General features: G+C 32.6%; 1 protein-coding gene across 3 annotated transcripts in view; it reads left to right on the top strand.

Moving 5' to 3' along the window:
• DAAM (disheveled-associated activator of morphogenesis-like protein) overlaps positions 1 to 26,246 on the top strand; it is a 112,596-nt gene extending 86,350 nt beyond the window's left edge. For 2 of the 3 annotated variants that reach the window (XM_076417132.1, XM_076417134.1), the window contains exons 4-15: positions 13,785 to 13,943; positions 14,001 to 14,231; positions 14,297 to 14,622; positions 17,324 to 17,890; positions 17,950 to 18,080; positions 19,737 to 19,954; positions 20,009 to 20,197; positions 21,990 to 22,288; positions 22,347 to 22,650; positions 22,707 to 22,955; positions 23,016 to 23,229; positions 25,162 to 26,246. In XM_076417132.1, the coding sequence (XP_076273247.1) occupies positions 13,785 to 13,943; positions 14,001 to 14,231; positions 14,297 to 14,622; positions 17,324 to 17,890; positions 17,950 to 18,080; positions 19,737 to 19,954; positions 20,009 to 20,197; positions 21,990 to 22,288; positions 22,347 to 22,650; positions 22,707 to 22,955; positions 23,016 to 23,229; positions 25,162 to 25,412 (3,138 nt within the window). In that variant the 3' untranslated portion in view covers positions 25,413 to 26,246. The remainder of the gene's footprint in view (positions 1 to 13,784; positions 13,944 to 14,000; positions 14,232 to 14,296; positions 14,623 to 17,323; positions 17,891 to 17,949; positions 18,081 to 19,736; positions 19,955 to 20,008; positions 20,198 to 21,989; positions 22,289 to 22,346; positions 22,651 to 22,706; positions 22,956 to 23,015; positions 23,230 to 25,161) is intronic. The other variant, XM_076417133.1, reaches the window with a different exon arrangement.
• The last annotated feature ends 1,703 nt before the right edge of the window (positions 26,247 to 27,949 follow it).

Genomic DNA, 27,949 nt, shown 5'->3' with positions numbered 1-27,949 from the left:
CGGCGAAAGATCAATTATATTATCACTTGATGAGTGACCGATTCTTCAAACAGAATCAGCTAAATACCTCGGCATCCATCTTCGTGGCAAATTAAATTGGAAACATGTTAGACAAAAGGCAGAGCAGGTAAACCTCAAAATCAAGCATCTCAACTGTCTAGTCCGAAAATACTCTCAACTTGACCTAAAATCAAAGAAATTGGTTTATCAGTCACAAAACCAACTTGGACCAATGGGGTACAAATATGGGGTTGCACTAAAGCATCAAAATAACTAGTAGTCCAACGTTGCCAAAACGAAGTTCTCAAATTAATTATCAATGCTTATCTCTGCACAACCAACGAAGAACTACGCGATGACCTCAAAATCAAATGGATTTACGTTAAGATATCGCCAAATTAAGAAATAAGGTCACTAAATCATAGAAACGTGGAATTATATGGGATATCAGTGTTACATTTCAACTTAAGTAGTTTAATGTTATTTCAATTTAGGAAATATATACTGGTTTATTTATCAGTAGTACCCAATCAATTAACAATAGTACTAAATTAATTTGTAAGTTAAGATTAGACTAGGCATATAATTTAAAAAATTGCTAATAACAGCGTTAAAACAGTAGATCTCATCACTTTAACAGTGTTCCAAAAAAAATTGCACAAGGTCAGAATATTAATATAAGTTGTAAAAGTAAAGTCAGGGAGAGAAGCCTACAGATTGTGTGATCGCTGATTTGAAGTTTGCTGCCTCTAAACCTGAGTCCCTTCACTTTGGACAGATTTCAACGAATACGTTCCCCTAGAAGCTGTTCTACCTGAACTTCTTCATGTATTTTGCGATGGTTCTATTAATTGTAGGTGAACACAAAATATACACAACTGTATAGAGACAGTAATAGTAATTAATACAGTACGAAAATATTTACAAAAAGACATGGTTTTATATTGTGCTAGGCACTCCTACAATTTTTGATATTTGCTGATGAGAGCACTATATTCTTGGATATGGCGCATTTTTAGGTATAAAGTTAGCGTTTTTCAGTTTTAAAACGGAACAAAATGGACAAAACCAAAGTAAGAGTGAATTTCTTAACGCTTGGCAGTAAAAACAACATATAAAAAATAGTCTAGAACTTTTACGACTATTAATGCCATAAAATTAAAACAGCGTAAATTTGGAGAAAGTGAAGCATTTAAAAACACTTCATTTTCGCAATTTTGAAAAATCTAGCAACCCATGTATAGCACTATTTTTAAAAACAATAGTATAACAGGTCAATTGAAAAGTCCCCGGCCTACCAGATTAAAACACATTTTTTTGGCAAAATTACTTTTTTATTCAACATAATTCCCTTCAAGGGTGATACACCGATTATACCGACTTTACAAATTTTCGATACCATTTTTGTAGAACTATTTGTCCTTTGCTCCAAAATAGGCCTCAGTTTCGTCGATCACCTCTTCATTCGACGAGAATTTCTTCCCAGCGAGCATTCTTTTGAGATCTGAGAACAGGAAATAGTCGCTGAGGGGCAAATCTGGAGAATACGGTGGATGAGAAAACAACTCAAAGCCCAATTCTTGGATTTTTGCCATCGTTTTCACTGAGTTGTGACACGGTGCATTGTCTTGGTGAAGCAGAACTTTCTTTCTTCAAATGCGAACGTTTTTCGACGATTTCGTCCTTCAAACAGTCCAATAACGCTGTGTAATAGTCGATGTTGATGGTCCTTCCTTTTTCAAGGTAGTCAATGAAAATTATTCCATACCCATTCCAAAATACAGACGCCATAACCTTGCCAGCCGACTGTTGCGTTTTCCCACGTTTTGGAACTGGCTTATTTTGTGCAGTTCACTCGGATGACTGTCAAATTTCATCCATTGCCACATATCGACTCAAAAACTCGAGTTTATTACACTTGATCATCTTCAAACACTGTTGCGAATCATCAACTCGTCGTTGTGTTTGGTCAAAAGTGAGCAACACCTACTTCGCACAGAGCTTTCTCATACCCAAATATTGCTTTAATATGCTATAATTTTGATTCAACTGTATTTTTTCCCTTCAAAAATCTGTATTTTATCAACACGCGAAATTTCTTTTCATCCATTTTATTCACAATAACAAAAGTTGCTTCACTCAAAATGTTATAATTCACACACTAATGATCCGACCGCCGGAGCCGGGGACTTTTCAACTGACCTGTTATCTTTGTTAAATATATACCAAAATGGCGTTGCTTCCTCTATTACATAGTCATTCAAACGAAATATATTTTCCTTAAATCATTTTTACAGGCAAATATTAATAACAAAATGAAGATTCTAGCCAACACCATAAATTGGAAAACAATTAACACTTTTTCTTTATTCATGTAAATTTTCTAGCTCACAATATGTGATACATTATCTAGATAAAGGGAAACATATTTGACCGTTATTCTATATTCAAAATATTTGTTCATCTGTATCCCAATAGGATTATTAAAATACTGAGAAAAAATAAAGAAAAAAATTACTGAAACCTTACTTCACGTTACGGAAAATTAATTCCCATGTCAAAGGGAAAAGTGGCGCTTCTTCTTTTATTATGTGTTGACATATTTATTAATTTTTTGGTTTATTTATAATTTGTATTTCATTTAAGTCAAGAAATACGATGGGAAAAAATAATTCCTTCATAAATATTTATCAAAACTTCTAAATTCCACCCATAAAGTTTTTTTTCTATGCATTTATATTATACCAGATGGTGACAAACGTTAGAATAACTTAAAGAGTTTGTTACCCAATATTCAGGGTGGATGAGTATAAGTAAAGAATTTTTGTAACCAAGTTTTATACTGTGATTCTAATACGGTGATTGGTTTATTAAATTTATATAACTCACTATAGGAATATTCACAATATGATACGATTTATGATAATAATTATTTACAGTAATAATTGATAGCAATATTTGTTGAAGAAGTTGTTTAAACTGTCACCTGAAATAAATGGAGCGATACTGGCATCGCACTACCACCCTAGTTACAAAAGCTGTGTATTGTCAGTAATCATTACAACAAATAAAAGGAAAGAATTTCAAAATCTTGGAATTCATTCATTCATAGAGGTAGAGTTAGTCACATTCCCAAACCATAAAAATATTTTGAACTAAAAATTCAACCGACTTCAAAAAATAAATAAGAAACTCACTAAAATTTAAAAAATAATCAAACTTAGATTTTGAACACAAACATTTTAAAATAAAATATGTACACAATAATCGTTGTAATAACTAAATAAAAATAAACAAAAACCTTATTTAACCTATCTACTACACATATTTTATATTCTACTATATACACACTATTTAGCCTAATACCTACCTAAACCTATTTATCTATTTACAACATTATTTTAACTACTACCAACTGACTACTTTGAAGTCGGTGCTGAAACCAAACAGTTATATTAATTTTGCTTTGTTTCGTTGGTAATTTAATTATTTTTTATATGTCACAAAATTATATTATTATTTTTGTATTGTTTGGGCTCTAGAAAGAAATGTATAGTTTCAGTTCATTAAAGGAAATTCTGCTTTATTAATTAATTAGGCTACATTATTAGGCTATTAATTAATAGGCTACAGTAATAGTTCTATACTATTTATATAACCTAACACCTGACTGTATTTTGTAATTTCTATTAATTTTGTATAATAAGAATAGCTAAATAATATATTTTATATTCAAAATGTATGACTTAAAAATATTGTATATTTAGTATTTTATATATATACGAGATAATATTTTGTAATTTGTATTTTAATTAAAGCAAATCATGTATTTTGCCTAGCTTGGCCATGATTCAGGAGCCGAATTGAGGGCTATGGGTGGCCTATGGGTCGATAGAGGCATTTTTAGGTTTTATATATTTAAAATACATATATAAATTTTAGCTTTATGTACTTCTGAATCTAAATTTTAACTATGCCAAACCACGCATTAGTTCATGCCCGCAATATACTGTTTATGTCGCTCTCCACGTTTTTAGCGTCATTTCGCGACTACACAACAGTGCTTTAGCGTTTAAAATAGGACATTCCATACATCCATTCCATAAGAGACGTGAAATATATAATATATAAAATATATAAGAAACAAAGTGTGTATAGATAAAATTTTGATATAGAAAAATGAATGTCAACAGCGAAATGTCAAAGTTCAGGATGACACAAACGGGGGTAAACAGTTAAAAGAGTACAAAAACAAACGATAATTTTTTAGAGTTAAAAGAACGATTCATATGAGTTAAACTCTATCAAATAATCAATCTCCCGCATCCATTCCATTGCTCAAAAAATGGACGACAGAGACTGGGGACTGGTCACAGAATTCACAACTCGGTACAGCGCTTGAGGACATTCAAGTGGTCGTGTTAGGAGAAACAGGAATGAGACTGATAAAGTCACTTTTAATTTCAAAAAGTTTGTTTAATCCACCATCTGAGTCCCAGCGTCTTTACACTGCGGCTCTGCTAAAGGTCCCAATCCTCTTTCAAAGGAGCAATCCAGAAAACTGGAGATCTGAAAGGATGAGCCATTTATCATTTAGTTGGGTAGGCACATATTTTAGGGCATGGTGTATGGCGTATAATTCTGGGGAGAGCATTAGAAGTTCTGCGACTTCCTGTTCAGCGAGCCTGAAACAGCAAGTGTATCCATTACAAACATCAGTACATCAGTATAAATGTGCCTGCATAAAATTTTGCTCTTGTGAACAGAGGAGAGTGCTTCCTCTTAGAATATAGACCCTAGATATAAGCTGAACCCGTTTCCCGAGAACCCGAGAGTAAGCAGTATTCTTAAAAAGAGTGGCAACATTTTGTTTTTATTATAGATGTAGCGACCTTGAGGAATGTCGAATTTTTCATCGTTTAATAAAGTTCTATAAATACTCAGAAATATAATCCCAGATGTTGAACACGGGCGGGGTGCCAGCAGCGCCAACTAGAACACAATAACGAATATCTGGCCACCCCGAGACACTTTATCTGGGATACTATTGAAGGGTACTTTCATTCATTCAGTCACTGACCATAGTTCAGTTCAGACGTGCCTCCATCGACTGCTCAAGCCTCGCCTACGTATAAATCCAGCGCCGATCCCTTTTAACTATTTGTATTTCCACATTTTATATTACATTAATAAATAACGGTCACATCAGGTAAACAACAACTGTTTCATTTCATCGTACCTCCATTCACCGAGCCATATACAACCCGAAATATACATTTTATATAATTATATAATATAAAACAAGTCAAAAACTATGAATAAAATGAAATTAGATAACTATAAAATAAAGAGAGAGAAATATATAATTAGAGATAGTTGTTGCCAATGCAAATCATAATTTTTAACAAGAAAACCTAAGGCCGCAATTATCTTTTTCTGTCATCACGTTAATCGTACAAAACCTATAATGCCTGCACACGAGCGCATATCAGGTAAAAGTTACTGCGCGAGCCGCTTAATAATTCATTTCGAAAAAAAAAATGACAACCAGATACCAGAACAAGCGAGACAATAACGCGTCGGACCACTCAATACAATCTTTTCTTGTAATCAACGGCGACGCCAGCAACATAATTTTCGTGTCAATCTTGCGCATACCGATATCAAAAAATGATCGAATACACAGAACGAATTTCACTTTTACGAGGATGTGATTTCTTCTCGGCGTTTCTTCTTTCTCAGATCATAATGCATCAATCATAATGCGCCCTGTGGTAGAAATTCGACCACAATATATTAAATTAAACGTTTCCCTCATAATAGAGTAAGAGGACTAATTTAAAACTGATATGTTACTAAAACTTATTTTCACATTATTTTCAATATATGATTAGAAATGTGTGGCGACCTTGAGGCATGTCGAATTTTACATCGTAGAGTAATTGTATACAAAATACTCAGAAATATAATCCCAGATGTTGAACACGGGCGGGGTGCTAGCGGCGCTAACTATGAAACGATAACGATTATCTAGCAACCCCGAGACGTTTATCTGGAAGATTATTGAAAGGTACTTTGACGGATTCAGTATCTGACCATCAGTTTAGTTCAAACGTGCCACCACCGACTGCCCAAGCTTCGTCTACACGTAAACCCAGCGCCGATTCTTTATCACTTGTATTTTCCACATTTTACTATATATCGTCTATAAATAATGTAAACACCATTGTTTCATTTCGTTTTACTTCCATTCACTGAGCCATATCATTTACACTGAAAATGTATTTCGTATTTCGTAGAAATGTAAAAGTTTTAATTAATCCTAATTTCCATTAACTTTCAATAATCAACAAAATATTAATAAGTGCCACTGAACATAAAAACAGAGAATCATAAGAATGATTATTTTCAGAACTGTAACAACTACAGAGCGTCAAATATAAGTATACATGATCATCTTTTTTTTGTTTATGTTATAAACACAATACATAACGTATATTAAAACAATAACGAACACAATTATGTAATTTATTTTTTACAATTTAAAAATGTATATAAAAGAATGTCTTTACAATCATTAAATTCACTCTTGATTTTTCCAAAACTTAGGGTTATAAAATAAATAATCAAAATAATTGATACAAGGTTCAAATAATAAACTGTCATATCTTGCATTAATTATTAAACACATAATTATTAATTCATAATTTATTCTATTTGTCCAATGTATTCCATCTATGCAAATTACTTAGTTAGTTTTATTTTAACTCCTGCATATTTTCATTATTTTATTTATGTATTCTCGTAGCACTTTTTTTTATTCATATTTGCTACCTAAAATATGTTTTACAAACACAATAAATATATTCATTTTAACGCTTGATGCACAAATTAACGTATATATTACCTGCAATATTCAGTTAGTGCTTTTTTAAGAAATGCATTTACTAATGAAATCTGAAATTATCAGTAGTCAGCACCATTAAAATTTACAGAAAAATCTTAACAACATTTAGAATTACCTTTATGATATATTATGTTTCCAAAACCATAACAATTAATAACAGTCCTTAAGCAAGAACAATTTTAATAATGTGATTTCGAAAATCTAAATATCTCGTGAGCAATGAGAACAAATGATTCTTGTTTCTTCGAATTTTTTTTATCTATGTTATTGGGATGATTTTTCGTTCCAATAAGGCGGAGATATTAATTTGTTTTCGCTGCAAAAAATGTAAAATATAATTTTACGTTTCCACACTATTCTTCACTTTAACTTTCCGAGTCACTGTTCAAGTCAATCACTAAACTGTTAATTTTCTGTTTTAAAATTATGTTCTAAAGGATGTTCACGATCCCCCATTTATCAATTACTTCCTCTGTATGTCTTATTGAGTTCATCCAAATCGAAGGTGTTGTGGTTGACAATGCTTCCTCCCACATCTCCAAACAGTTTTTGATGAAATATCCTTCTCGACCAGCAATATATCTGCAATTAATTATTAATAAAAATTATGATCAACAAAACCTAATCAAATGCTATTGTAACTTTTATCTTTTTCCATAAAGTTTTGTTGTCTTTACACTTTTTTTGTTAATGTATTGCCAAGAGTGCCTCAATGAACCATTTTGAACTATCCAGGTTTCATCAAGATACACAAATTCAAATAATTTACTTCCTTTTTCTAATTGTATGCCTTTAAAATACGGATTCAAGCAATGTCTGGAAGTGTCATTAAACCTCTTCGACGGTTACCTTAAAACCATTTAAATCCTATACCCTGTAAGATTATGAAGGAATGTCTTATATCCCTCAAAAAGCTACATAACTTTTTCATATATAATTTAACTAACAATTTTCTTTGAAATTATTTTAATAAATTATGTTTATATCGATAAGAATTTGTATACTCACTGTTCTTATACATTTCGTATATTTGATCTCGAATAGAGTCAATATCAAGATGGTCAAATTTTCTTGGTTGACTCTGACGTATTGTTAGTAGCAACATGCTAAAAAATTTACGGGCAAAAGGGGGCCTTCATTATCTCGCTCCTTTTCGAAATAACTTACTAAAGCCGCAGTCAATTTGTGATCCTGAATATCTATTGTTTTCGACATTTTCAAACAAAGTGATATGATATATTACGGAGCGATTAAAAATGTATCAAAATAATCAAAGCGCTAAAATAACGCTTGCCGGTTTATAACCTCTAGTAATTATAACTAATATTTTGAATAATTTTCCATACATCTAATAACCGGGCGTCCAGTTGTCAGACGTATACAAAATTACTAAAAGCAATAGTGATAATAAGTTTTAACTCTTACCTATAAATTATTGTGGCTGTATAATTAACTGTAATTTTTAGATATACTATAATGTTAAAATAAATTGTATTTGATAACATTTTTGTTCAATTATTTATTTTAGATTAGAATTTTTTTGTATGTCAAGGCCAAACTGAACTAAAACTCATAAAATATGAGTTAATCATACTCACTCAAATAATTATTCAAAAACAATCAGTTAATTATTTCAGTGATCAGTGGCAGCAAGATTTGGACTATCGGACATATGACTAAGTAGTTTCAAGGGTAATTCGTTTAATATGATGTTTCTATTGGTGTTTTATTTTGAAAAGCGCTATAGTTGTTCCCATCAAAACTGCAACTTTTAAACTAAACGACGTGGTATTCTCTACTATTCCCACTGTTTATTCCCTTCTATTCAACTAAATAAAGACAATTTAGCGGCCATTTTGATTTGAATGCCGACGTTTTGATAGCTGATTTATTGCCGATTTGTAGTTACTTTAAAAAATACTTTTCCGTAATAACGCCATCTTATTGATGGAAGATAATTGACTGCAGATAACCGAGGCTTCTCTCTGTGCATAGGCCGACATAATGGTTTCTAGACATAACTTATGACAAAGGATATGGCGAAGATGGCTCTTTTAGATATCAGTTAAAATATAAGGTCGTTCGGTAATTTATAACATCTACAAGGCACTATCGAAAACGATTAAAATATATCTAACAACACATTTGACAACTATAAAGAAATTTCAATTACTAAACTAAACATGCATGGTTTCGACGTACGACGAACATTTTTAATTATTTGCATAACATTTAACTAAGGTACTTCAACCGCTTAATATAAAATCTACAATGGATATAACCCCCGTTAATTAGTCCGATGTAGCTGTAATATGATATCTCCTGAAAGATAAGCTTCGAAGCTGCAAAGAAAATTAATAACAACCTAAATCCTAAAAAGAACAGCTCTTGACAAGGTGTGGCACACTAAACTACATGTTAAATTGAAAAAGCTTTTGCCCCATACACACTTTCAACTACTAAAATCATACTTCACAGACAAACATTTTATTATCAAACAGGGTGACGAATACATTGACCTATACCCAATATATTCGAGTGTTCCGCAGGGCAGTGTTATATCTTATGTATACAGCTCACCTACCGACCTCAAGAAATACTACTGTTGGAACATATGCTGACGACACAGCGGTTTTATAATCACACAAGAACATGTCCATCAGTAAAATTTAATAATCCTGAACTTCCGCAAGCAGACAACGTTAAATATCTGAGAATGCATTTTGATCGACGTCTGACTTGGAAAAAACATATAGTGACAAAACTCGAACAGCTTGGGCCTAAACTAAACCAAATGTATTGGCTGATAGGGCGTAAATCTAAATTATCATTAGATAACATTGTTTTGTTGCATAAATCAATTCTTAGGCCCATTTGGGTCTATAGTATTGAACTGTGGGGTACTACTAGCAAATCTAACATAGATAACCTCCAGAGATTCCAGAATAAAGTGTTGCGCATCATCATCGATGCCCCATATTACGTGTCCAACAAATTGATTCAGCGCGATATCCCCATAGAACTAAAAAGGAGTATGATTCGAAGTGTTAGTGCAAAATTCTCTGAAAACTATTATAGCATCCCAATCCACTCGCCAAACAGGTAAATGTGCGCGATGCTAGTGTAGGGCATAAGCTCAAACGCAAACTACCATACGAACTGATTAATGGACACATAGGGTGAGATTTAATAATCTCTAGAATAAGTTCGAAAAGTGTTTAGGATAAGTTAGGGTAGACTTTAAAATAAGTTAGAATAGTATCCAGAATAAGATTTAAATTATAAGTTGTACAGGAGATCACTTACTGAAGTGATCTTCTACATGTCAGGATGGTTATATTATGTAACGGAAATCATATAATAATATTTATTGCCCACGAGCAGATTGTTGACGTTCTAATAGATTAATAAATAACCTGGATTGTTAAAAGAACTGCCAGGATAAACAATCATCATATTGCCATTTAAACTAAACGATGTTTCTCATTGTTTAGGTGCCTATGCTCTTTTATATTTATGAATAATTACACTTTATACAATTATACAATAAAAGACAACATATGTTCTTTAAAATTCGCCTTATTCATTGACTATCTCATCAATAGCTTACAGAATAATATTGGATCGACTTTACTAATGAAACGTTCACCGTATACGCTAGACCTGCCCCCCATCGTTTACTAACATATTTATCTGCAAAACTCATTTCACTATACCAGACTACGTAGCATTAAAAACGTATTAATAGAGAAATATAATTGATTATATAAGCACTATTTTTGTATTTTATAAATCTTTTCTACCATATAAACGGACCTAATTGATGGAATGAATAATGTTAATTCTGGCGTAACGCGAATTCGTTGAAATATTTGATTTCCTCGTCGTTGTTGAGACGATGAGTAAAATTGTTGTTGCGTTACGCGATACCGCAGACCTATTATGCGACTCCTAATTGATTGACTTTGAGCTTTAAGTAAATAATATTTACGTCGCTTTCTATCCTATGAGTTCAAATACCTTTCTGAATACAATAGGCAGATCTTGTAAATATATAATTCCTATCTGTCAGTTGTTTGATTTTTAATAGAAAAAGGTATTTGTCGAAACTGTTCAAATATGTGGTATGGTATTTTTTACTTTCACATGCAGAAATTCGCATTGCCAAAGACGAATCTTCTTCAAATGATTTTTTTGTGACAAGCAGCCTTTGTCAATAACCTGTCTTTAAAGGAATGTGTTTAGAGCTTCCTAGAACTTTCACGATGGATATTGAAGTATTTTATGTCCACAAATTTGTTATTAATTATTGTCATATTATTCAATTATATAGCCTTACATACCAAAAAATATCGGAGGCTAGCCAAACGTAAGAATAAGTTAACATAAAACTGAATTTTTATACTTGTTTGTTTCATAAGTTCGTAGGGATGAAACTGTAAAAATGTAAAAGTATATTCTCCTTCACTTCAACACATACTCCAACAATCCCCCAATGTATTCATCCCATGTACTGTAGTTGTTTTCTGGTAAGCCTTTTTGCTTGATAAAAATCGTTTTCCGCAAATTAATTTTCTTCAAACATATTTTTGAATATTGAAAATTGAAGCAATATTCATAGTAATTTTCGCCGTGATTTCTTGAGCAATGTGAACAAGAACGTGGTCTAATATAAGTTTACAATTTAAGTTAATTCACTAGTTTGAAGGTTTACTACTTTTTCAGTTTCTATAATATTCCAACTATTAATACATTGATGATTTCTTCGAACTGACTAATAAAGTATTATGCATATTTACTCATAAGTATCTTAATGGCAATATTCCACTCCTAGTTCAATTAACGATATTAGCGAAATTTAATAGTGATGTTTATTTACTAAGTCAATTTAAGCTTCATTAAATCAGCAAGTCAATATAGGTTTTAGTAACAAACTTCTAATTTACTAATAACTATTTTATTTTATCGGAAAAATATTCCGGCTTTTTGGAATTATTGCATGGACAATATTGCTGAACCAATTATATTCTAATATAAATGAAACTCTTATTTCTAAATACTTTGCTCATTGCATTTAGTCAAATAAGTCATATTAATTTCGTTATATAACAACTTCCGATGTACAACAGAGGGATGTATACGGTCGTTGTTGGGTAACTTATAACTGTTAAAATTATTTGTGAGTATCACTTGTACCTTTGTCAATCACTATGCATTTAACGATCTTCTAAATGGCACAGTTGTTGTACCCAAATTTGCGTGATATTGGTGACTCCAAATTCCAATGGCCTATGGTTGAGAATCTGAACTACTGTAATGTATCTTCGGTGGCTTTACTAGAGGTATTTTATGGCATGGATAGCTCCTAATTATAACAGCTCATAGCCAAGGGCCATTGAGCACCTTCAATCCATCTTTTGTGACCTTAAAACTTCAGCTATTCCACTTAAGCAAAGTGACCAACAAAGCAACGACTGCCAATCCAATCCAAGCCTTCTTTTATTGATAATGCATTTGATTCAATGATTTTGATGAATAAATTCAAAAGGAAGCAACCTACCAGATATAACAGAAACTGTGATTTTAATTTAAAAAAAAATATTTTTTACCGAACACTTGGTGTGAAAAATATATTTTAATATAAACCTAACCTCTTTGTCTAGAGATCTCAGTCGTGACATCAGTTTTCACTCTGACTAGATAGAGATCATACATATTAGCTTTTCTTTCCCATTTGCTACTGTCATCAAAAATTGTAAAACTTGGTAATTTACTAATTTCCAATTTACTCTATTCCCTATAAAGTAACCTCCCTTGTATACAAAACACGTATGCTTTTTTTAGTTCTTTAACATTGTCTTTCGATGTGAATGATATTTATTTCCTTCTTAAATCAACTCAAAATGAGATCTCGAAACGAACGAAGCTATACGAGGCCAATAGGATTGTTGCAGAATGATATGAGCTGAACTTTTGTAAAAAATTTCAGAACAAGAAAACCGAGGGTTATTGATAAAAAATTCTGAAATTTTGAACATTGTTTTGCACCTATGTATATCACTAGCAGGCTTCACTTTTCAGCATGTGTCATTTAGTCGATGTGTGAACAAAACATTTTAAAGAAATATCTCAATTTGTAGCGAACAAATCACATTTGCGGGACGTTTTACGTTTTATCTTCAATTTGAAGGAAAATACGATTAACGATCATCGAATATTGTGCAAAACTTATGGTATTAAAATTGTCGATTTTGACATCGAAGACAAATAGAGTTCTCACAGCCAAAAACAATATGAAGACTTGAATATTTGAAGTCTTTATTCAATGAGACCATGAACGAGCATCTCTAATTACTATAACTGAAAGCCGAAAAACGACCGGAACACGGGCAAAAATACGACAATGTTATTCTTCAGCGTTACAACGGTCGACCACTTATCGCTAGCACATGGTGAATATTTGGAAACATTAAAATGAAAAGTGCTACCCTACCTGCTGCATTCAGACCTTATTCCTTTTGATTAACAGTTGTTCCGATATATGAGTCGTCTGAGCGTATATACCCATCTGAGCACCGCTTCACCTCTTGCGAAGATACTAAAAATTGGTGGATAGCTATAAAATATAAATCATTCTTTCGAAATAAAATCCGTAAATTGCCTAAAAGATGGGAAAAAGTAGTGGCTATCGATGGACAATACCTTAATAAAAATAAATTATCGGATTTTTCACAATAAAGCTCCAAATAAAAAAAAATCCTTTACAACTGATTTATAGGCTTCATATATATACTATATTTTATTCACAACATAACTTTCATATGAAAAACAAAGTAATTTAACAAAACTAATTCCATTTCTTTTCTGTTAATTTCAGGAAGAACTAGATCTGTCGAGCGACAAAAAAGCAACAATGCTAAATCTCGAACCACACAAGAAATGGCAGATATATTGTTCAAGAAAAGGCGGAGAGGATACCTTGGACCAGGCCCATATGCCTGAGCATTACATTGAAAGACTGAAAACCCTAGCCACAGTGAGTAACGAACAAAACACATCCAACTAATATACTAAACAAAATAAAACCTTGCAGCTACAATACCCTGAAACGAATACAGAAGACGAAGTAAGAGCACAGTCAAAACAAATCGATGCACTTAAAACCGCATTAAGAACATCGACACATAGTTTCGTAATCAAATTTATCGAGCTGGATGGGCTACAAGCCCTTCTGGATTGTTTAGAACGAATGGACTATTTAACATCTCAGAGCTCCATACACACTGGAATCATTGGATGCGTCAAAGCTCTTATGAACAATTCTGTAAGTTATGAGTACCTGAAAAATTCTTTAGTATTTTGTTACAACAGTCGTTCGTGTCCTTCTAGATCGGACGGGCTCATGTTTTAGCACACCCGACCAGCATCAACATCATCGCTCAGTCGTTGAGCACCGACAACATCAAAACGAAAATTGCCGTCCTGGAAATTCTTGGTGCCGTTTGTTTGGTGTCCGGTGGACATAAAAAGGTCCTCGACGCCATGCTGCATTATCAGAAATACGCTTTCGAACGAACGAGATTCCAAGGAATAATCAACGACTTGGATCGGTCCACTGGAATCTACATGGACGAAGTCAATCTGAAAACTGCTATCATGTCGTTTGTTAATGCAGTTTTGAATTATGGACTGGGACAAGAGAATCTAGAATTTAGGTAATTAATTGTTAGGGGTGGAAATTTTATATTAAGTTAAAGATACGAGTTCAATATTCATCAAATATTTATTGTTTTATATGACCTTGCGCCATCTATCACGTAAGGTGCGATCGCCGTTAAGAAAAAATCTTGAAAATATACAAGACCATAGGATAATTGACGATTTTATGAATATAGTTGATCGTTTTTGAATTATTTGTTCTCTAAAGCATGTAATCGAGGAACAAGTCTGTTTAATATAACGGGCGTACAATTTCCCAACCCCAATTCAGGAGCGTCTTCTGAGTCACACGTGTAACGTGAAATTGGGAGTTGTAACCCAGCGGTATGACCTTCCTGATCTCTTGTCACGTAATTGATTTTGTTCAATTATTATATCGCAATTACCGACAGACCAGAATCGGCGTTGTTCATAATTAAACATCTTTTTCATCAAGGACATAAGAAAAGTTAAGTTTCTAAGGAAATTACCTGAGACCTATTCACGATATTTTACGTTTAATATTCTCTTAATAAATGTATTTCGAAACCTAGCCACACTAATGCTTCAAGAAAAAAGCTTAACATTATTTTCACTTTAAAAAGTATTTATTGAGAAAAATTATTAAAATATAATAATTTGGTAAAAATATTTTTTATCATTTGTTACAATTTTTTCTGTATTTCTGTCAACATAGCTATACCGTTGTCTAGAAACAAAAAAATTAAAAGGAAAGTTAACTCATGAACTGCTAAACTGTATCTGATAATTACTTAAGAGTTTGTTTTGGATGATATATTTTACAACTCGATTTTTTTAATTCTTTGTGTTCTATATGTACACGTATTCTTTGTTATTGACATCAAAATCACTACTTTTAAATCGTTGTAGCAAATTGGGATATGACAGAATAGAATCACTATACTTTTTAGATGTGTTTGATGATATTTCACTGCAAAAGTAACAAATGTCGCAAATACAATATTGAACGTTCCATAATAAGCGTCTTTTAGCGAGGATTTTTCAATAAAAGGTCTACATAATTCATATCATTTGATGTGACCATGTTACGAATAAGTTTGTAGTGTTTCTGTTTGTATATAAATCCTAAATATATACAATCGATGTATTTATGTGATAGATATATATCTTTCACATTGCTTTAGTACCATTTGAGTATCCAATTCCTCATCTTCGAACTTTGATGGTTAACCATCTCAAATTAGTACTTACGTAATTAAGTTTTTCCTAATAAATATTGAGTAATTCGATAAAATTTTTAGGAGTAATAGACAATGTAGACTAACTTAACGAATTAAAATTCAGACAAGTCATTCTAATGAAACGTAGATGTAGGAGAAATTTACAATAATCCCAAGCATAGCAAAACATAAGTTAGACAAGGCTAACCATTAACACCTGTTGCATATCAAATCTGTTTTTTTTTGTGGGATCCAGCTAAGACCTAAGTAAAAATATAACTGCAGATTGCTATAAATTATAATTGATGAGTATGAATGGTACATTGAAGCAAAAACAGGAATTACTACAAAAGACACAACATTTCTCATTGCAAAAACTTAACAAATATGCTTCTACAAACTTCTATTTTTCTGTCCAATAACCATTTGATCCATTCGATAGCGCATTATATGTTGAAGCAGAATTCTTGTGAGGATGTAATAAAATAAAAGATAGCAATGAATATGTTTTCAATTTCATTTCGATTTAACTATTTTTTTATTAAAACTGCAAAATTGTACAAATTAGATCCAACAATATTAAAAGAGAACTAGAAAAGTTATTTCTATATTTCCTGTTAGGTGGTTTTAGTTACATATCTAATATAAGGAATTTAAACAACCGATAGAACATTTTAAATACAAAATTAACGTCGTGTAAAAACGAAAAATGCAGCATAGCCTAATCGAAAATTCTGTGGTGTTTGTACTAAAAAATTCTCGAGCCAGTATCAGAATTAAATTGCTGGTTATCATTCCGCAAATGTCGATGATAAAGATGAATCCAATCGTTAAAATGTGTCCAGGCAAACCGACATATGGGAACTAAGCATCGACAATAAGAAAGTTTTGAACCATTTAGGACTAATTTGAATCCCTGATGAAACGAAATGAAATCGAGCCCATTTTAAATTTAATTATTACGGGTAATAAAACAATAATGTACTAAAAACATCATGAGCGAAGCCCAGAAAACTTTAGAAACCTCGTAATGAATTATATTAAGAATATTAAGGCTCTCTACTGACCGCAACGAATATTGGTCGAAGCAGGCAATGTAAGAAAGTAGTTAGAGTTACTCGAAAGAAAATACTTTGCCTTCTGTTACTATAACTCTAAACTATACATAAAATTATTGACTTGACAATATTGAGAGAGATTGGCTGGGAATATTTATTGCCACCGTATTGCACAGGCTTCACCCCGTCCGATTACATTTTAGTCCAGCCTCTACATAAATCTCGCACTGCTGTGAAGGCAGCTTTCAGAGAGAGTTGTAAAAATCACTTAGTTCATAGTTTCGCCCAAAAATCTCAGTTCTACAGCAACAGAATTATGGTTTTATAAGAAAAATGGCAATAGGTCAAAAAATATCAAAACAGCATATATATGATTGCCTATATCCTTACCTTAATATAATATTACATCATACTAGCTAGTTAACATTGTCTAAATATGTTAAATTTAAACATTACAGGTTACATTTACGATATGAATTCCTAATGTTGGGTATACAACCCATCATCGATAAACTAAGACGCCATGAAAACGAAACGCTGGACCGACATTTGGATTTCTTCGAAATGGTGCGAAACGAAGACGAAAAAGAACTAGCGAAAAAGTTTCAACAGGAACACGTTGACACCAAAAGCGCCACTGCCATGTTTGATTTGATTAGGAGAAAGCTGAGCCACACAGCTGCTTATCCCCATCTGCTATCTCTATTGAAACACTGCTTAATGCTTCCTTTAGATTATGGTTCACATCCCCAGCATTGGTTGCTGTTCGACAGAATTGTTCAACAAATCGTTTTGCAACAAACTGACGAGACAGGGAAGAAAGATGTTGACGTATCACCTCTGAATATCAACGTCAAAGAACTTGTACATTTACTGGCAAAGGAGGAAGAACTGGTTGCAGCCAGGAAGAAGGCGGAGGAACTTGAAAAAGAGAACTCTGACATGTCGAATCGTTTAGCCAAAAAGGAACAAGAGTTAGACCAAAGAACACAAGAGAAGGAAGATATAGAGTCTAGTTTAGCAAGGTATAGTATATTATCGTTTAATTGTTAAATTATATTACATTATAAACATTTTGTTGCAGAATAAAAGAAAGGTTAGAAAAAGAGACTGCAGCTCACATAGAAACTAGGCAGAAACTAAGTGAGACAGAGTACAAAGCTGCCGAATTAGACAGACAGGTTAATTGTGAAAGGGGTGAACGATTTAGATTGGGTAAGTTAAAACTCTATTTTATTAGGTATGGGAAAAAGTTTGCGACATATTCTAAAGATAATGCTTTAATTACAAATAACTCAGAAACAGCAACACTACGTAAATATCTCTGAAAAGGCGACACTTTAATATTTATAAAGTACAAATGTTCAAATTAGTAAAAATTGCATGTGTTTGTTAATGGAGAGCAATAGATGTTTCGTTAATTGATACTTTTGTTCTGATAATCTGTATACAAAAGAAAGGAAGAGATTGATACTCTGGTTCTGCAATCATTCATTCATCCTCCCAACATTGTTGATATGAACATCTACATATTTACAAAAGACATTAACTCAGTGTACGAGTTTCTAATGAATAAAGTGCAAAACACACATTATATACGGAATTTATTAGGTACTGTATTATTATAAACAACTGTTGGATAAAAAATACAAAACAATCAATTACAAGAATTGTTGGGTGAATATTCTTATCAGAGAATGTTCAGACAGATCAGACAGCTTTGATGAATCAACTGTTGATTATAGATATTTATATGAGAGGACAAAGATCCAAATGGCAGGAAAGTGGTTGCAACACGAATTTAATGAAAACACCATTTTGAACCGTTTCAATATCGACATTTCACTGCTTACCAGACAAAAAGAGGAGTTTTTTTTGTAGTGTATCGCGGCTGGAAATTAAAAGTGGATTTACTATGATAATCCCAAATGATAGAAGGGCATAGGTTAATACAACAGAGACATCCCCATCGAGTCTAAAGCGGAACCTATATATAGGTTATAATATAAGGCTATAAAATTTTGCTGTGCATATGGTGGGGATCACCAACGTGTAGTGCAGAAGAAATTAAACGATGCAGTGTTCCTCTTGCACATCAACGCTCGACCACAAATTGCAAGAACTATGAAAGATACACTATTGCAGTTCAAATAGGAAGTTCTGCCGCACCCAGCGTTCTCACCAGATATAGCGCCTCGTGATTACTATCCGTTCGGATTAAAACAGCGTGGCTTAACTGGCATGCAGCTTCGAAATGTCGGAAAAGTGCAAAAATGGATCGGTAATTGGATTGCAGGCAAATCAACATTATTTCTACGCAATATATCCATATTGCCAGAAAAATGGGAAAAAGTTATACAAAACTATGAAAATATATTGATTAATTATACCTAATATCCCAATTTTTTTAATAAAAACCTTTTTAAAGTTTGAAATTGATCAGGACACATGCAAGCATGTTATAGATCGCTAGAAGGAAATCGGGCAAGTAAAGTATGAAAAACATCATAATGACGTACAAGGAAAATAAATAAATAAAGCATTTACAAAGCCAGAAGTGACGCCATATTATGTGAAGGTTAGAACAATAAAATAATCATTCAATGATTGAGGAAAATCGGACCGAATTACTAACAGGAAAGGTTGATTTCTATTATACCAGCGCTCGATCACACACTTTGATGATCAGTTAAAAGTTTGCAAACGTCCAGACATCGCATCCTCTGGCTATTTCGATCTTTGCAGAATTATTATAATGCAATTAAAAGTTAAAAATTATTTTAATAAAAATCTAGTTCTTCTATCTAGTTCTAAATCTAGTTCTAAATCTATAACTTCACTAATAATCAAAAACTATTTTTTAATTTTCAGAACGCCTTGTAAATTCCGGTAATATACCTGATGATACCAAAGCCATTGGACTTAATAAAACCATTATCGATTTGAACACGCCCAACGATACCAAGAACGAGTTATCCGTGGCACCTCCACCTCCTCCACCATTAGCACCTCCACCACCACCTCCAGGCCCACCAGGTCCACCGCCGCCACCATGCGCACCCATGGCTCCACCAGTCGAACCACTAAAAGTAAACATACGCGTTACTGATTTAGTATTGGATATAAAATAAATTAATTTACAGATGGAGATTGTTAAGAAAAATATACCGCAGCCATCCAATCCCTTGAAGTCGTTCAATTGGTCGAAAATTCCGGAAACCAAACTTAACGGGACTATTTGGAGCGAACTAGACGATACAAAATTGTATAATACTATGGAATTTGATAGTATTGATAAATTGTTCTGTGCATACCAAAAGAATGGCGTTGCTGTAAGTATAACGGAGTTTTTTTATTTTTAAACGCTGCGAATTACGGATTTTTATTAAAAAAATCATTATTTTCCTTGAAGTTGAAGGTCTTATAATAGTTAGTGCTAGTCTTGGAAACACTTTTCTAAGCAATCCTTGTCCCTATTATCAAAAAACTTCTCTTGGAATGAAATTTTCACCGGCAAAATAATTCATCAACAGAAAAAGATGGAAATCACTTGATATCAGATCCAAACTATGAGATGGATATATAGAAATTTCTTAACCAAGCTCCCGAAACTTCTAGCGTATCGCTATCGATATATGTGGCCTAAGGTTGTCTTGATGAAATACAGTTCCTGTTCTAGTTACTAAAATTAGCCACTTTTGGGCGATGGCCGCCTCCTTCAGACAGAATAAGTTCTCTTAAGTGATTCACGTTTCATCGCCAGTGACCCTTTGCTTCAGAAATAAGTCTATATGTTTAGCAGCTTAGCTCACGTTTTCAGCGAAGGTTCTCCGAAGAAAAGCAATCAAATGTAACATTTTTTCGCTTTAATAGTGTCCATCTTTAACATGTATTAAAACAAAACAGTGTGAATCATTCACAAAAGTGTCAAACCAGTTTTTGGTATGTCAATGTTTTTTGGTCCAATGTCATCTAGCGTAAACTGCTCAAACTTTTAAATACAAGATACAGTTTATTTAAGGCATTTATTGAAAAATTAATTGAGGTGTTTCTACTAGACCAGATAAATTATTAACAACGTTATTCAATTATTCATTAACCAATTCGTCCAGCAAACTTTATGTGATGCAGCATCTAGACAACTTTAAATCTCCATACAGCATTTAATCATGAACTGCATAATTCATTTCCTGCAAAAGTATAACAAGATTTTCGTAAATATCTTTTATATAGACGAATGAATAACATATAATAAAGCATAAAGAGTTTCATTATGAATTAGTACTCAATCTAAAGTGGTTTTTGATATTTAAATCTAGGTAAAAGGTATAAAAGGTGAAAAATTGGTTGAACTTTTTTAATAATATTAATTATTTCAGCGAAGATTCTCCGAAGAAAAACAATCAAATGTAACATTTTTTCTCTTTAATAGTGTCCATCTTTGACATGGATTAAAACAAAACAGGGTGAATCATTCAAAAAAGTGTCAAAACAGTTTTTTAGTATGAAATATCAGCTTTCCAATGTCATCTAGCGTAAACTGCTCAAATTTTTAAATACAAGATACAGTTTATTTAAGGCATTTATTGAAAAATTAATTGAGGTGTTTCTACTAGACCTGATAAATAATTAACAACGTTATTCAATTATTCATTGACCGTCTAGCAAAATTTATGTGATGCAGCATCTAAACAACTTTAAATCTCCATACAGCATTTAATCATGAACTGCATAATTAATTTCCTGCAAAAGTATAACAAGATTTTCGTAACTATCTTTTATATAAACGAATGAATAATATATAATAAAGCATAAAGAGTTTCATTATGAAATAGTAATCAATCTAAAGTGGTTTTTGATATTTAAATATAGGTAAAAGTTATAAAAGGTGAAAAATTGGTTGAACTTTTTTAATAATATTAGTTATTCATTATATGAAATAACACAGTAATTAAACGATTCATAAAGATTTGTCGATTTCGTAAAGAAAGTTTGTTTCCTTGTAGAATCATTATATCTAGGGCGATGAAATATAAGTACAATTTTTTACTAATTTTACTTTTTTAGGTATATTTATTTAATTAAGTTGAAAAGGCAACACTAACGTTATTTTTTTCTATTTAGAATGAAGGTTCGGTCGAAGATCTCCGAACATTGGGTAAGAATCGCACCAAAGTGCTCTCAGTTATCGACAGCAGACGAGCTCAAAATTGTACCATCCTGTTATCCAAGTTGAAAATGTCCGACGAAGATATTACCAAAGCCATTCTCAGTATGGACAGTAAAGAGAATCTTCCCATCGATATGGTGGAGCAATTGTTGAAATTCACGCCTAGCCCAGAAGAGTGCGCTTTGCTTGAAGAGCATTGCGACGAAATCGACTCACTCGCTAGAGCCGACAGATTTTTATACGAAATATCAAAGTAAGTGTTACAGTATATCTCGTGCGGTATGAATTAACTTGTATTTTTGTTTTAATAGAGTTCCTCATTATGAACAACGCTTAAGGAGTCTACATTACAAAAAAAGATTCCAAGTTACTGTCAACGAAATCCTGCCAAGAATCACCAGCGTGATGGAGGCATCAAGGGAAGTGTCACGTTCACGACGTCTTCGTAGACTCTTAGAAATAGTGTTAGCCTTAGGAAACTACATGAATAGAGGTGCAAGAGGAAATGCCTCGGGCTTCCGACTGGGTTCTTTAAATAGACTTGCTGATACTAAATCTAGTTTGTCCAAAGGAACCACACTTTTGCATTATTTGGTTCAAATTTTGGAGAAGAAGGTGTATTTATTCTATATTTAATCGTTACAAATTATTTATACTATGCATATATACAGTTTAAGGATATTCTTCGCCTGGACGAGGACTTACCACATATTCGCGTAGCCGCTAAAGTTTCTCTAGGCGAACTCAGTAAAGATATGGCTCAATTGAGGGCCGGTTTGAAAGATGTCGCTAGGGAAATCGAATTTCATCGAAGCCAAAGTCCTCTAGCTAACGATAAGTTTGTTCCTGTGATGAGAGAATTCCAAGCTACTGCTACGTGCAGACTAGCAGAAATCGAAGACCAGTATCAGGATATGAAGGTAAGTCAATGAATTTCCGACGAATGATTTGTAGAAACTGTAAATTTCGTTGATCAACAGACAAGATTTGAGCGGGCGGTGAGACTGTTTGGAGAAGAACCAGCCAACACGCAACCAGACGAATTCTTTGGGGTTTTCGATACATTTTTGATGGCGTTCATGGAAGCCAAACAGGATAACGAGAATATGAGAAGGAAACAGGAAGAGGACGAGAAAAGAGCTAAACAGGAAGAACAGTTGAAAAAATTGACATTGGAAAGAAAACACAGCAGAGGTAGGAACCAATTTATAATTTTTCTCGCGCAGTTTTAATTATACCTTTGTGTTACATATCAAGGTTGCCTTTTATATTTCGAGATTGTGCTAAATTGGTCTTACTTATTGGTCTTCAATATATTATTGATCTTCTATTAATCAGTTCTTCATATGTTTCTAACACTAACCACAGTATACTAACATGATTTTTTTTATAATTATAAAGTACTTTACCAATTTAACAATATATTCAAGAGTCTTGTTTATTTCCCTTGAGTATTCATCGAGTATACCTGCCCTGAATGATCATTAACGTATGTAAAAAAATATTATTTTAGGTCTGGCGTAAAGTTTTGGGATACTATTTATGGTTTACTTATAATTATAGCCTGGAATAAAAACTTAATGGTCGTGACAGACTTCTTTGAAAAACAACTTGACATTTCATTGAGACAGATCTGTAGAACAAGTGGGTACTAAGACTATAGATATGTCCACAATAGAGTTGACATTGTCATCCAATCAAGTAGAAATAACTCATGACCTTTTCCAGTATTAATAATGGCTTCTTAATTGCTTATGATAGTTAAACTTTAACAATTCTGATTATCCATGCTAATACCAACACCTCCGATATTCTTGTCTCACTGAACCTACAGAATTTTGAATTTCGAACTCAACAGATAGTCATAAAGTATTTCAGGCATTTCTTCACAAACTAGCTCAGTTTTATTCTCTTTGTCGTAATAATACTGCAAGATATATTTCAATTATTCTGTACATACATATTTTCACTGAACTCGCCCTAAACTGGTAGATTGATTTATATAATTTCTTGTGTATGAATTTGTGTGAACCATGGGATGGTTTATTTTCACATTCGAACCTAATAGATGGCGCTATAATATGCTTAAATATTTTTTAATGTTTTTCCAATATAAAAACATATAACAACAACATTTTAGTATGAAATTGTATTTAAAAATGTATTCACAACGAAGGCCTTTGTGCTCAAATATGAGTGGGATATTCACAAATTGTCATCGGTGGTATGGATTAAAAACGCTAACATTATCATGCATTCAAATATATAGAATAATGGCCGATTTTTGTCTCGTATTTGGAAAATTGTACTACGCCTTTGAATTGCCGCCCGAAATCATAGAAAATATTATCGACTGGAGCGATACCGAAACAAAAATTGTTATATTATTATATATCTCGATTATTTCGTCTGTACCCCAGGAGTAATAAGGCACTGGAAATAATTGTTCTAATAATTGTACATTGCAAATCGCATTGTCATCATTACTTTTATTGTTTGAGTTGAAGAAATCTGCTGCCAAACCTCATCTGTCATATCACAATTGTCACTTCAAATCACACAAACGACTATCGGGCTGAATCAGTTCGTTGGAGACGTAATATGGTATCGACGATGACTCGCAATACTTTATTCTGGAACCTCTGGAGGATATCTGCTTTAGATATACTAGTAGTACCCCACATTTCAATACCATAGGTGCAAATGGGCCTAAGTATTGACTTATACAGCAAAACCTTGTTATCTAATGATACTTTACATTTACGCCCTATCAGCCAATACATTTGATTTAGTTTAAGCCCAATCTGTTTGCGTTTTGTCACTATAATTTTTTCCATGTCAAACGTCGTCGAAATGCATTCTCAGATATTTAACGTTGTCTGCTTACTGAGGGACATGTTCCTCTACAAAAACTGTAATGAAGTTGCAGTCAGTATTATTGTGTAGATCTTATAATATCGATTTTATTGTTGAAATAAATTCAGCCAGGAATTTTATTTATTATTTGACTGGACACTGAACTAATTTCTGTATTTATACATTGAAACTGTCGCAACTTTATGTCAGACATTGGGTCTGATAATGTTGGATTTAATACTAATACTTATATGCTGTCTTTCGTTTCAGAAGGTATTCTATCGGCAATAAACAAAAACATAAGCTTGAAGAATGGCGAAGGTGCCAAGGCTGGAGAATTCGACGATCTCATTTCGGCCTTAAGGACTGGGGACGTTTTCGGAGAGGATGTCGCTAAATTTAAAAGAAGTAGGAAAAGCAGGGTGCACCCTGGCAGTTCACCACCAAGAAGGAGCGCCATGAATCGAGACGATAGTCGAGAAAGAGTAGTCATAAACGTGAGCACTGGTAGAATACAATAATTTTAGACGAAGCTTCCAATGATGAAGGTGTTTACATTGTTTTCGTGTTATTATAGTCTCTCAAATACTCGGTGCCTGTGGGAATCTCATTATTCGGTTTGTGCGATTTGACTTGATGGGTAATTTAATCTATATCTTAAGACAGTAACGACTAAGAGGACGTAAGAACGAGAAACGAAAATGTAAACACATTTATTAGTTGTTAGTGTGGCCTAGAATGGATATTTTAGTAGGAATTTGATGTAATATATTATCTACTAGCATTTTTACTATTGGTAAATATAAAAATTTATAGACATATATAAAAATGCTTTAATGAAATGTGAAAATTCTATTCGTTTTGTGTTTATGAGATTATGTTTATGTAAAGACTTTTTTAATCTATTCATTGTCTATATTAAGCTTAATATATTTTTACTTTTTAATTATATAAACTATTTCGTGTGATTATTATTTTAGTTGACAGCAAATACCTGTGTAAAATATTTCCATCTTAATATAATGGACCAATATAACTATATAATATATATAATTTTATTATTTAATACCTACTTTTTATACTATTTAATTACATTAACAAAGAACTACGGCAATATGTGTAACACCATTCATATATATATATATATATACCTATACATGTGACAATTTTGTACAATTTTATAATTGACTTGCTGCTCCCACGATATTGGTAGGAATTGCAATTTGTAGGTTTTTTAATCCTAAATAGCGTATGTAAATTACTCGACTCCGTGTTTTCAGTACTTTTGGAATTCAACACAAGACATGAGCTGCCACATCTTTAGTAAATATATAAAAATTGTTAATTTATTTAAATTGTTTGTTTTATTTATCCTTATTTTATAAATTTTAGAGGTAGTACCTTTTGAGGTTTTAAAAGGACCATGTGCAAGTACTTCAAAAGATTGAATAACAAATTTACATATTTTTTATTAATCTCTTAGAACTTCAACAATCTGCTCTTGGGTAACAAGCAATAATGAATTATTGATAATTAATATGATTTCCGTTATACAATATAACAATCCTGACTTGTAGAGCATCACTTCAATAAGTGATTATAATCTAAATCTTATTCTAGATACCATTCTAACTTATTTTAAAGTCCATCCTAACTTCTTCTAAAGTCTATTCTAACTTATTTTAGAGGTTATTAAATATCACTCTATGTGTCTATCAGTCAGTTTGTATGGTAGTTTGCGTTTGAGCCTATGTACTACACTGTAACCTTGCACATTTAACTGTTTGGCGAGTGTATCGGGATGCACTAATAGTCCTTCAGAGTACTCGACACTAACACTTGGAATCACACTTGTAATGGGTTCTAAGGGGATATCGCGCTGAATCAGTTTGTTAGAGACGTAATATGGGACATCGACGATGACTCGCAACACTTTATTCTGGAACCTCTGGATGATAGCTATGTTAGATTTGCTAGTTGTACCCACAGTTCAATATTATAGGTCCAAATGGGCCTAAATATTGAATTATACAGCAAAGCCTTGTTATTTAATTATAATTTAGGTTTACGCCCTATCAGCCAATATATTTGATTTAGTTTAAGCCCAAACTGTTTGAGTTTTGCTCTATATGTTTTTTCCTCGTCAAACGTCGATCAATATGTATTCCCAGATATTTAATGTTCTCTGCTGTAAGTTCATTTATTACGATTATTCGATTTTACTGAGGAACATGTTCTTCTACAAAGGGTGAATATCACATGGGTAAATTTTGTCCCATTTGTTTTGATACGCCACCTTTTCAACCACAATTCGACTTTGTTAAGATGAAGTTGGAGGTTTCTTGTGGCTGATATTGGATACTCGTGTGATGATAAAACTGCTGTATCGTCAGCATATGTTGCAACAGTAGTGTTTTCTAGGTCGGTAGGTCAGTTGTATACAATAAATATAACAATGGACCAAGAACACTGCCCTCAGGAACACTCGAATATTTGGTGTAGGTTAGTGTATTCGCGACTAGGTTTGACAATAAAATGTCTGTCTGTGAGGTATGATTTTAGCAGTTGAAAGTGCGTATGGCGCAAAAGCTTTTTCAACTTAACATGCAGTCCAGTGTGCCACGTCTTGACACAAGGCCTGAGATATATTGAGAAATGCAACTGAGCAACTGAGCAATATTTTTTATCATTTAAGTTTTTGTTAATTTGGTTGACTAATCTAACATATGTATTTGTTCTATTACTCCGTGCCTGGAATAATATTTCTCTCCTCTGCGATTATTTTGAGTATCTTAATGTATAGTTTTTCAAAAAGTTTAGATATCACAGGTAATAGGCTCCTAAAGTATATATATATATATATATATATATATATATATATATATATATATATATATATATATATATATATATATATATATATATATTATATTATTTTATAGTCCTCCAAAATTATGTTTTATAATATATATAATACGTGTTACAGGAATTGTATTGTATTGGTTATCTCGATCTTAGTCCCCAAACACGCTTTGGACAGCTTAACAAGTTTGATTAT

Source organism: Rhynchophorus ferrugineus, unplaced genomic scaffold (assembly GCF_030347505.1).
Source record: "Rhynchophorus ferrugineus isolate W39M unplaced genomic scaffold, kcgeb_rfMv2 rfM11, whole genome shotgun sequence".
Classification (NCBI taxonomy): domain Eukaryota; kingdom Metazoa; phylum Arthropoda; class Insecta; order Coleoptera; family Curculionidae; genus Rhynchophorus; species Rhynchophorus ferrugineus.
The sequence above is the reverse complement of the archived record's forward strand: the minus strand, read 5'-3'. Positions and strand labels throughout refer to the sequence as shown.